Below are 12,275 nucleotides of genomic sequence, written 5' to 3'. Positions count from 1 at the left end.
TCACAAGAATCATCTTTTCTGTTTAAGACAGAAGAAATTTAACAAGCAGATATACAGTATATTGACCTTAAGTGGTACAGGTCAAAATCCAAAAACACTGGATCCGACAATTCCCATAATGCACCTCAGTAGCATTGTTTGTTAGACTCTCCCTACCTGGTAAATGCTTGCATCTCAACTCTTGCCCTTTTGTAACGCATGCTTTCCGTTAAGGATTTAGAGTCTCCATGCTGAAACTGAGATAACCCTGATGATGTCATCTGGGTTATTTTTTTTCAGAATTGATAAAGCTAATGCAGATTCACAGAACAAACTGTACAACTGTTTCACAGGCTGAGTAGCACTCCCCATAATGAGTAAACTGATCTTGTAAAACCAGTGGAGTGCCCCTTTAATAAACATAAATTGTGGAATACAGTTTATTTGTCACGGTGTGTTCAGAGCTTCCATTTGGTACACATGCGGACACGTCATGCGGTTGTGCACATCTGTGTGAGGTCAGCCACAATCGAAACATCTCTATCCCGCTCAGAGAGACACCACAGCGGGGAAGAGGAAAAGCTCTGAGGCAAAATATTGGAGTTTGAATGCCCAGTATTTCTCGCCAATGATGACAACAACTCAAGTGGGATCCATGCAGGGAAGGAGAACAAAAAGACTGAAATGAATTTACAGCTCACCCGTTGGGGGATGGATGTGCCGAAGATGAAGTGATGATCATCTCTGTTCTCTGCTAAAATGAAATATGATGGCAAGGGAGCTCGGTGCCATTTCCTGCCTGGCACAGGAAGCGCCCATCTGGAGATGAGTGCTGTCTGTCCTCTGTTGTTGTGTTGCATGGTGTTGTAATAGCTTTTGTCACTGCTGTTGCTGCTCTCAGTGCTGTTATTATTTCTGAAGCACCATGCGGGTCAGTCGAGGGAAATGGGGAGAAAGAAATTATTTAAGATGCTGTGTTGGGGATCGTTGAGGAGCGGGCTGGTAAAATGGACAATAAGTGAGGAGTTTATCATTTGGACCGGGATGGGGGTGTAATGGAGGCAGAAGAGGAGCAGTGAGAGACATGCTGGCAGCTGCCCGTACGACTGTCACATCCCACCGCCCGCCAGAAAAGCAGAAGGAAGCCACTCGTCATCACCGTGACAACCAACGCGTGACGAGAGGAGGGAGGAAACTTATCCATCAAAAAATAACGCAGGGATGAGTGCACTCCTTCATCTTTCTGCTCGCACACACACACACACACACACACACACACACACACACACACACACATACATACAATGCCTTCATCTTTCATTTGAGTCATCAAGAAGAACCGTCTCCAAGAGGAAATCTGACTGAATCTCATGCTTTCTCGACTCAACAACATAATAATGTATTTTCATCACAATGAAGTGACTGTAACACCCCATGGGGCTGATGTTCAGAGCACACAGACAAACTGAAAGCACAAGAGGGGGGGACAGCAATTCAAGTGTAAACTAAAAAACACCCCAGAGCCAGAGACTGTCACACTGACACTCAAGCCAAGTGTCTGGTACAAAAAAACATGAATTCATTTGAAGAAAATGAACCTAAAAGGCAGAAAATACTCTTCTGATACATAAAGATTTTTATATAATCTAAAACCAAAGCCTCTGATTAAAAACTAATTAATCTCCCACTGTCCATATTTCAAACTTACTCCATATTCCAAAAATGCCTATTGTGTCATACTTATCTCAATATACCCAGAATTTCTCCAGAAAACAAGTCATTTCCAATGTTTCAGTGCACTGGAACCCTACCTGATGTGTTGTCATTAATTATATTCTTAATAAGAAAATAACCTACAGCCACCCATAACAAGCAGCTACATCAACCTGCTAATGTTGCAGACTGATGGGGGAGGTCATAGGACAAAAAACTAAAAGGAAGGCTACTACTGTGTGCTGCTGAAGCTTTCATGCAACTAGTAAGAGATGGAAACTGTGAGTGCTGAGCTCCACCCAGTGGTTGAGTATGTGTTTAAAGCTCTCACTGAGAAGTAATACAGATCTGAGCCTGTAGCTGCTCATAACAATGGATAATCTAATCCGAAAGGGTGTCGATCTGCAGGTGTGTTTTTTAGCCTCACTGTTTAGTGTATGTTTTCTTCTTCTCTTTTTCTCACCACAACCAGTAAAACCTCCATTACGCCTCTTCCTCTAAACCTCCTCTGATGTGGAGATTAAAGTCCCCCTCCAGTCAAAAATGTGTTTCGCTTCTTGTTCTCTCAGTTAGATATTCAAGCTTCACTGTGCAGAATGATGTATGTGCAGAGTTTCACACTAGAAGGCTGTTTTCACATTCATCTGCTGAAATGAGAAAGTTTGTCTGTGCTCACCTTAAATCTGAGTTAAAGGCATGTATCTACGAACAATGGTTTGTGACATCACAACTAGTTTGGAGGCAGTCGAGGGCCAGTAGGCAACTTACAAAGGTGTGTGATGTGTAAACTTGAAACCTCCAGTGCACATACACTAAGAATGGATTTACAGTGAAGTAGGAGATGTCCTGTCTGCATGTTTGAAGTTGAAAATATTTCCATATTCTTAGATTCTGATTTTTTAATGAGGGAGAAGGAGAAGATGTCATTTTAAGGATTTTGACAACTCAACCTTTTTTTGTGGAAAAACATGTCAGACACAATTAATTATTCCAAGAAGAGGATTTTTATACGTCTTTAAATATGTCTCGAGGGGGATCTTTAAAATATTCATCATTAATCTAAAAACATCTGCTTATTTTTAGTTATTTATTTCGTCTTTTTTTAAATACACCAGTGAAAATGCACGAGATGGTTGGCCTGCACTGTTGATTGGTGTTTGGACTCTCAGTTAGTTAATAAAAGGACTTTCCAATGAATTTACTTTTTGCTCTAACAAACTTATTCTTCTCTTTATTTGGAAAAGGAAAACTTTCAAAAAATAATCGTCGGAGCTTATCAGTGGAGACGAGACCATTTCTTTGTTTTTTCCAGCTTCTCTAAGGATTCACACTCCTCATTGTCTGGTCATAAACCAGCTTCTGTAGCCATCAAGCAGATGCTGCCCCCTAGTGATCAACAAAGTCAACATTCACAAAGGCAGTCAATAAAGTATAACATGAACTATATTATTTGCATCCGTCCAAGTAGGTAAAGGCAAACATCGACATCTGGAACGATATCACATTTGTGTATACACACGCATCACACAAACTTTATCCCATTATTCTACTGTCAACTATTAGCAGGAGGGCCACAGTATCTGTGGTGGGAACCAACAGGCATGACTGCAGCCCGCAGTACAGGCAGAATAATGAATGAGTAATGAATAATAGAAGAATAATGAAGAATAATGACTTGGGGGGGAAAGACACACATGCATACACTCACATGCACACATTATACACACACACACATGAGGACAGACACAGATAATTATACAGTATCACCATTTATCTTTCTCTCAGAGAGAGAGAGAGAGAGGTTCCTCTGTCCCCTCCGGTGTACACAACTTCATTAAGAGGAAGTCACAGATGGCCACAGGGCATGTGGAGAAACACTGTCTATTTCTTCTACTGCAAGAGAAAAGAAAAAAAAAATCATATTTCAGGAAATATGGGTGCAGATGATATCAGCAAAAATTTGCTTTACTGAAAAGCCAGAATATATTTGCATAAGTTCAACGTATTACTAAAAATATTGCCCAAAACAATCAACATCCACGCTTCAATCAATGTAATTAATGTGATTTTTTGTGTAGTCTTATGCAATTTCCTATCATTTCATCATCATGTCTAATGCTAATTTCTTGATATTGGTATGATGAAAATGAGTCATTTCCGTCTTTAGATCGTGCATGGTGATAAAGACGTACTTCAGATATTAATTCTGATTTGTGTTGTTAAGAAAGGGGCATAACAACGAAGAATCATTGTTTAACATGGCATACTTCACATACTTGGCATGATTATGAAATGGGCCTCAGAAGAAAAGAAAAAAAACACGATGCATGTTTAAGTAATGCACAACTAATGCATGACTCATGATTGTGACAATTTGATTTAACTCGTGACGATTTAATGCGTGCAGGATGTATTATGAATTCCTGCAGCTCACCATTAAGAAATGATAAAGTATGACCAATAAAGTATTAATACTTGCTGCGCTGAGACTTGAGAGTTCTAAACTGAGCAATGACAGCAGAATGAAACTAGAACATCTACTGAAGTACAACACTTAAGTCAAATGTGAAAGAACTTTACTGTGTTTCAGGAAGTGAAACTCTTCCTGAAACACAGTAAAGTTCAGAGAATAGTACAGAAGAGACAGTTCTTTGTTTTCAATGTAATTATAAGAAGTTTTGCTCAGTTTTTGACAAATTTTTCACCACTGCAAATGTATTTTGGTGTCTTGTAAGTCCATGTGGGCTGGACACTTGTAAAATTATGTTTTTATTGATGCATGACACAATAAGTAAATAACTTACTAACAAACTAACTTTACTAAAGTATTTCAATTTGATGCAACTTCCTCTCCACCACATGTCAAGGTGAAATAGAGTACAATTTTTACTTGAGGCTAATTGAACTGTAAAATCTGAATACTTATTATCATTGTATAATATGAAGGTGTTCCCTGTCTACCCTGTTTTGTGATAGGCAGGTTGTTTTAGCAACAGTTTCATGAAGCTAGAGAAACCACTTCCCCTATGATAAAGACAAAAGAGCAAGATCTATGTGTCTACATACCATGTACTAAAACAGTGTGTACAACAATAACCACATGAGCCAATGTCGCAGAGGTCAGTTCTACAGCTCACCATGATTCTTATGGCAGGTGACTTTTGCATGTAAGAGGGGACAAAATAACAGGAACATCTGACAATGTAATGCAGTTCAACATGACCAATCTACAAATTAGAAACTTATTTATGTGATTTAGTCTCAACATATTATAATCTTTCTCACATTTTTATATTAGATTCCATGAGATTATATATGTGTTCCTGTTATTGTGTCATTCCTATGTTTTATATGCACATAAGGCCTGACATATTGATCTTTAATTTCTGTGCTTTTTGCAGAGTGTAAAATTGGTTCACTTGCTTCTCCTGACTTGTCAGGTTGACTCTAGCAACCAGTGAGTGTTCGCCTGAGGTGAGAGGTCTGGTGTCAAACTGTCCAACAGCAGCAATCTTAGCTGTCATCATTGCCTGAGCCTGAAGGTGACCAATGTTGGAGATATGAAACGTTTGAAACCAAGTGTGGCGAGTGTCTGATAGACTTGCCCGCCGGCTCTGAAATTTAAAAAACCATTAAAAGTTCTATGGAGTCTGGTTAACTGTTTTTCCTGCAGGTCATAAATGGATTGACAGATTTAAAATTTACAAATTAAAGGCTTTCATGGGTGAGATTAGGTTTAATTATGATTCTCTTTGTGCTAATTTGCATTTGTATTTGTGTTCTCCTATTTCAACACATTGGGCACCTTTCCTATTGTTTTCATGCCATTACTTTAAGCCACCATTTCCAGTAACAAGTTATGTGAGGTGAAATCATTGCTTACTGCTGCTTACCCTGTGTGAAAATTGTAAAATGGTATTTATTATTATTCTATGCTTCAGTTGTTCTATTTGATATTGGGTAGGAAACTTCCCTTCTTTTCAGTTTCCCAGTACCATACTTCCTCTATTTTCACTTGTGCTTTGAACCCCTGATTCATTCTTGTACCTGTTCGCCTGAAGCGACTGTGTCATTTGCTTTTCAGTCATCTCAAAACAACATGCTGCTTTTCTCTTTTCTCCTGTTCTTTTTCTGTGAGAGCACAGGTAAGAATATTTTTATAAGTGAATGCAATAACAGAATCCAAAATATAGGTTTCAAATGTGCTGATATTATTATTCTGTCTGTCTTTACAGTTAGTTTCCTGACTACACAGGAACAGGTAAGTATATTATATACTTACCTGGAAACAACTGCAGTGACTGTGGAAGGTAAAACATATTCTTTATCTTTATCTTTAACTATTCCAATCAAATCAAATGAAAGTACCAGTATTAGGAACAAGACTAAAAGTCTGCACAGCAGTGCTTTGAGCTAAATGCTAATGCTAATGCCAACATGCTCTCAATGAAAATACTATGCAGATGTTAAGCAGGTATGATGTTCGTTTTTGTCACCTTGGTGACCAAAAAGTGTAGTTTATGGCGTTAGCATGCTAACAAGCACTTAACACAAATTACAGGAAAGGCTTTAAAATGAGAAAATAAGGGGTCATCAAACATCATTACAGTTCTTCCTGTGAGGGAAATGAATGTTTGTGCCAAATTACAAACTTTATGGTGGTGCTGGATCACCAGAGTCATCCATCCAATAGGGAACTATCACTAAAAAGCACAAATGTCAACCTCACGGTGGCGCTAGAGAAAAAAATTAGAGGATCAACAAAGTGAGCAGGTTGCTTGACTGACCAACAAACCCACCATCCATGCCATGCCACAAGCATGGCTCAAAATGTCTAGCAATACCAAAATCTTTTTTTCAAAACATCTGTAACTGTTTTATCTCTACTCTCTCTCTGTCCTCCATCCATCATCCTCTCTTCTGTCTTTCATCTCACCTTCATCTCCCTCCTCCTCTCCAGAAAACCTATCTCCTCTGCAGCTGGTAGCCACACCAGACTACCCAGTTGCAGAAGGTCAAAGAGTCACCATGCAGTGCAGTGCTTTCACCATGCCGGCCTCCGTCAGTTGGTCCTGGCAACGACTGGAAAATCAGACCTGGCAGCAAGTGGCCACCGGTAGGGATCTGACCCTAACTGAGCCAGAGCAGAGTGGGTTGTACCGCTGCCATGCTGAGAGCCGCTTATCTCAGACGAGCATGAGCCCTACCCACAACGTCTACATCATCTCCATACGTGCAACAGGTTGGTGGTCTGTTTTGAATGAATGTGAAATCTTTAAATGTCACAACTTCCTTTTTTTGTGCTGATGAATCACACTGGATTCAACATTAATGTGGACAATAATGATGTAATGAGAAATTTTTATTATGAATGTCTTCAGTGCGTCATGAGAATTGATTGCCAACAATTACTTAACGTCCTTTGAGAAAGTGTTAGGAAAAAAACTATAGCAAAACTGACTTTTTGAGATATCTGTCATCATATTTGCTAGTCTAAAAAAATTGATATACCAGACAAAATTCTTTTTTTAACATGAACAAACATTTTTGAGAAGGATCTCTTAAGTTTTTAGGAAAGAATTTCACAGAAAATTTTACATTTGAAAAATAAACTCTGGTTGCTCTCTGGTGGACAAAGTATGGAAACACTGTGTCTAAGTTACCTCACCCATATTTTTGGAATTTCTTGTCAATTTCTTGTTACAGTACTTATCAGTCACATAGACACCAATACCAAATGTATCTGCCGTATCAGCCTTTCACCTGCAATTCTGTGCCGTTTCTCCAACTTCAAATAGTGGGGGAGAAATTAGGAATAGCTGCCTTCATCCTTTCTCTCCTGGCTTTGATCATCAACCTCGCCATTCTGTTTTGGCTGAGCTGGCAAAGATTTAGTGGCATGCTGACTGCCTCCAACACAGCAGCAAAAGGTAAAGGACACAAAAGAGCATTTCTTGTCAAGTCAGATTTTAAGCAAATGTCCTGTGGGTCATTTTAGTTTCTTTATTTACTTAAAGGTTTATCTGGAGCTGAGAAACCACCAAAGTAAGTCTCTACTGGAATAAAAATTTACAGTATATTTTTATTAGGTTAGCATTTTGTTGACACATTGTGAGACAGTTGAGTCAGAAGGCTGTATATATTAACAACTACATTTTTTTTGCATACCAGAGGATGTTTGCCACAGACTGACGGAGACGTGTACATGAATTACGTGAACACCAACCAAGCCTACTCTGATCTGGACCCTGCCAAAATGACTGGAGACAATGTGTATGCAAGTCTGTCATGAGCATCCGTGACAAGGTGGAAATGTGCAACAAAAAGAGGAAAGGTGACAAAAAGATCATACAGATAGTAGCATGACTTGCTAAATGAGGTTTGCTATATACAGCTTGATAGTGTGAAGATTACCTAAATGTGTGAACTATACTTGTTTTAATCTCATTTCACTGCTAAGTTATTTAATGTAGTTCAACCTACAGATCTGCAGTTATTGGTTCATTATGTTGTCCTCACCAAACAGTAAAAAGCCCTTCCTTCTCTGTGTTTAATAAAACCTATGCTTTGCTATAAGTTTCTTTGTCTCATTGATGGTATGTGTGTACTGTGCACACAGATGGGTACATAAATGCCTGTCAACGTGTCAAAAACTGACTTTTTAATTGTCTTTAACCATCACTGTATGACAAATTAAACACAAAAAAATATATAAAAAAAGAGTAAGAGAAACTAATGCTAAATAAAATGACACTTTAAAGCACAAAGCAATATAAACAAAGCTGCTCAACTGGATTAAAAAGACATAAACATAAACCTGTTTTGCAAAAGCAGGTAATCTCAAAGTATATTCAAAATACAGTATTAGATAGCTAAATGACAATAAGCATTGGCTTTTTTTTGTCACAGTGACTCCTTTTTACCACCACATCTCCCTTAATGTCACAATATCAGATGCCAGAGGGGAAACATAGCTCAAGCATTGTTACTTCTGTTCCCTGGTTTCACAATAACGGATATAACTTGTCGAGGCACAAAAAAAACCTAACTTCTCTTATGGGAGACAGCTCTGTCTCCACATGTTACTGATATAATGTCAGGGACACCCACCAAGGGGAAGGGTGTGTAATCTATACCCTGAACACCCAAAAAGAGGTGACTAGGTGTATATATGTGTATTATGCTTAATTTCACAATTGTTTCATGTCGCATCAGTTAATTTCACAAACTGATAAAGTGTCCTTCTGCAGGATTTTCAGTCATAAATGTTTTGCTTATGAACGTCAGTTTGCAAAACTTCTGCTTTTCTGCCTGTACTTCACACAGGAAGAGCAGAGGGATGGGTGCAACTCAAACTGTAGCTCCAACAGTAAGCAGAGTTTAAGCATCAAGACAGTGCGTGAGACAACTTTCTTAAAAGAGGGTGTAGATACACTGGCGCTAAATGACATCAACACTAAAATGAAATATACATGTCCTGTCATCTTCAATCAGTGGCAACATGAGGGATAAATTATTTCACACACATGTAACAGATATATACATATGTATATAAATCTGTTTGAATTAATCCAACTCAGGCCCTTGGTGCTCGCTCTGTCGTCTCTGGCTCTGATTCCTGCTGTCCATGGAGATCTGTGACGTGACCGTGTGTGAGCACCTGTCTCCCTTTGTGAACTTTATCATGTGAGCCATAATGAACCTCCTAAACCTCCTTGTGGAAAAATAATAAACCACAGGATCCAAAATGCAGTTGAGGCCCATAAGAACCAGGGTGATCTGATGTGCGTCGTTGAGCACCTGCAGAGTGTTCTGGTCCCAGTCCACGTGACCCCAGCCCTCTCTGATCTGCAACACTGCCAGTGTCCAGAAGCCTTGAATGATATGGTGAGGCAGGAAGCACAGAACAAACACCCCCACGACTGCCACCAACATCTGCAGAGCCCTCCGTTTCAAACCCCTGGGTTTTTTAGACAAGAATGATACGGTCCTGTGGGACTTTCTGGATTGAATTTTTGCAGACCCCATTTCTGACTGAGGAGCCTTTTGAGAAAGTAAGGCTCGGGCGATAAGGAGATTGCACACTACGACAAGAAAAAAAACTACTAAAAACACTCCAATTATCGTGAAATGAGTGGAAGCCACTATTTTCTTTGCAAAATCAGTTTGATTCTGGTACCCCTCAAAACAGCGAGTGACATTCCCATCTTCGTTGGTCCCCGGAGAAACCAGATATGGAATAGCCATTGCTATGGTCACTGCCCAGATGACAACGGACACGATGATCCCACGGCGCCTGTGGTCCGAAGAGGCTGCGTCCAGAGGCTTGGTGACTGCCCAGTATCTGTTGACGCTAATGGCTGAAAGGAAGAGGACGGAGCAGTAGGTGTTGATGAAGAACAACGAGCCAGTCAGCCGGCACATGAAGTCTTTGTAGATCCAGTTACCGTGGCGACTATAATAGCCAATCCAGAATGGAAGTGCACACACAAACAGGAGATCAGCAACGGTCAAGTTGGTCATGTAGATGCGGATTTCACCCATGGCCTTGGCCTCACGCAGGCAGCGCAGGACAAACAGCACGTAGAGGTTAGCGAAGAGACCCAGGATGAAGATGATACCATAGGCGGCTGGGAAGAGTTGATAACGAAACTCAGAGTCCAGGAAGCCTGAGTCATTACCAGCTGAAGAATTCAATTCAGGCCTTCCTGCCATGTAATTTGGTTCTGTGCTTGAAGCCAGAATTCCCGTCTGTGGAAAATAAAACAGAAAACATGTCAGTGGTTCAAGTCCAAATGAGGCTTAAATAGTTTCATGTTTAGATCAATACCAGTGGTTTAGGGTGGTTCTGTCTGAAAGTGTGTGTTTTGAGAAGGAAATTCAGGGAATTGCTCTTCATGAATTTAATTCTCTTTTATTATAAAGCCATTCAGGAAAAAAGAAGAAGAGAAGAAGTTCTAAAAAAAAAAGAACTCTCACAGAATCCTGCAAAAAAAAAAAGTGCTATGAGTGAACACAAAAAGTTTAAATCTGTTAATCATTAAGGTTTTACCACTACCACTAACATTGTAAAGATGAAGAGCAGGTATGATGCTAGATGAATAATGATCTCACAATTTTCATCCAATCACACAACATTTACAATCCAGGTATGGGAACGTTATATCGAGAAAAGACTGAAAATCAAAGTTGTCTCAGAACCAAAACATAGACTAGTAGCAAACTGGGTCAAAAGTTCAGCTATCACTTGATCTTGTGAAGGAAATGTGATATGTAGGTGCGTCATGCAAAACTGTTAAATTCCAGTAAACCTGTTAGACTCAAGGTGACAAACTCACACACCCACGCATGATAAAAATCTGATCCCCCAACCATGAAGGCAGGTCTTTGTTTTAATACTGCTGAAAATGTTTAAGTTTTCCCCTTTGACACTGGTAAAATACCTGATGAATGACTATTGATTGAATTGATTATTGATCATTTAGTCTGTCACCTTGAATTAAAGCTGAAAAGTGCCCAATCATGTCTCAATTAAATATTAATAAGAAAACATCAAAATAAAAATGTTACTTCTTCTTTCAAATATGTTATGGTGATATCAGATAAATAATGGCTATATGCCAGCTGTGGTTATATGGTCCACAAACGTGGCATGTGATAAACAGATGTCAGAGGAAGTGAAGCAACACCACAAAAAAGGAAGCGAGGATCTTACCATGGTTTCTTCTTTCTGAAGAACTATGTTGTAAATCTTAAGCAGGCACGTATCTCAAATTGATCCGTCCAGTAGATATTCCAGAGGACAGGCAAACTGTGACAAATTATTAAAGTAGTAAAAGTCAAAATCACATCACATGACAAAGGAAAGGGAAAACAAAGTAAAGTTTGTAAATTTGTAAGTTCTATCAAATAATGAAAGCAAGAATAAAAAGTTTGAAAATCTCTAAATGGCAAAAAGTAAAAAGTAAAGTAGAAGTAATCACAAGTAATCAGTCTATTTTTCGGTACTCCGCATTACTCTCAAATGTACACGTGCTGCATCCTCTAATTAATCAATCAGTCCGTGATATTCAGGTGGCAGCTCATTGGTGAGTTTAAAGACACCACAGTCTGCCTCATTTCATTTGTTCAATACATCAGTGAAAACAAACTTTCTTTCATATTGTCTGTCTTTACATTTCTCACTTTTGTAAAGCATAAAAGCAACAAAAATGGAATCTTAAATTACAGGCTGGCAACTTACCAGACTGCTTCCTCTCCTTCTCTCTCTCTCAGGATGTGAACTCATCGACTGTTAAGTACAACTGACTGACTAGGCGTGTGTGTTTGTGCATATGTGTGTTTCTGCGGAAGGAGTGCTTCAAAGTTCAATACGAAAGAGTTGTGGGTGTGCTTATTTCAGTCTTAGGAAAACCCAACATGGAGCAACATATTCACCTCCATATTTTCCTGTGTTTGTTCCTGAGAGATGCTAACACTCAGGTAATCTCGGTGTTTTTCAGCTGGTCTCTATACCCTTGTCCATAGAAATATAAATTATACACTTATGTACGTCACTCTTATTTTTTTATTTCATGCCCTGT

The 12,275-nt window shown here is 39.2% G+C and overlaps 2 protein-coding genes across 2 annotated transcripts; one reads left to right on the top strand and one right to left on the bottom strand.

The window, feature by feature from the left end:
- The first annotated feature begins 4,379 nt into the window (after positions 1–4,379).
- Positions 4,380–8,268, top strand: LOC137199658 (uncharacterized). Its single transcript, XM_067614097.1, has 6 exons — positions 4,380–5,837; positions 5,928–6,002; positions 6,653–6,934; positions 7,491–7,622; positions 7,710–7,737; positions 7,864–8,268. The coding sequence occupies exons 1-6, from the start codon at positions 5,792–5,794 to the stop codon at positions 7,982–7,984; spliced, it is 684 nt and encodes a 227-aa protein (XP_067470198.1). The 5' UTR covers positions 4,380–5,791; the 3' UTR covers positions 7,985–8,268.
- LOC137199656 (platelet-activating factor receptor-like) lies at positions 7,754–12,013 on the bottom strand. The gene is made up of 3 exons (XM_067614093.1): positions 11,936–12,013; positions 11,408–11,503; positions 7,754–10,443 (listed from the first exon to the last, which is right to left on the bottom strand). Exons 2-3 carry the CDS (start codon positions 11,408–11,410, stop codon positions 9,259–9,261), a joined length of 1,188 nt encoding a protein of 395 aa, XP_067470194.1. The 5' UTR covers positions 11,411–11,503; positions 11,936–12,013; the 3' UTR covers positions 7,754–9,258.
- Between the last annotated feature and the right edge of the window lie 262 nt (positions 12,014–12,275).

This window comes from Thunnus thynnus, chromosome 16 (genome assembly GCF_963924715.1).
Source record: "Thunnus thynnus chromosome 16, fThuThy2.1, whole genome shotgun sequence".
NCBI classification, from domain to species: domain Eukaryota; kingdom Metazoa; phylum Chordata; class Actinopteri; order Scombriformes; family Scombridae; genus Thunnus; species Thunnus thynnus.
This window is presented reverse-complemented; position numbering and strand designations above follow the sequence as displayed.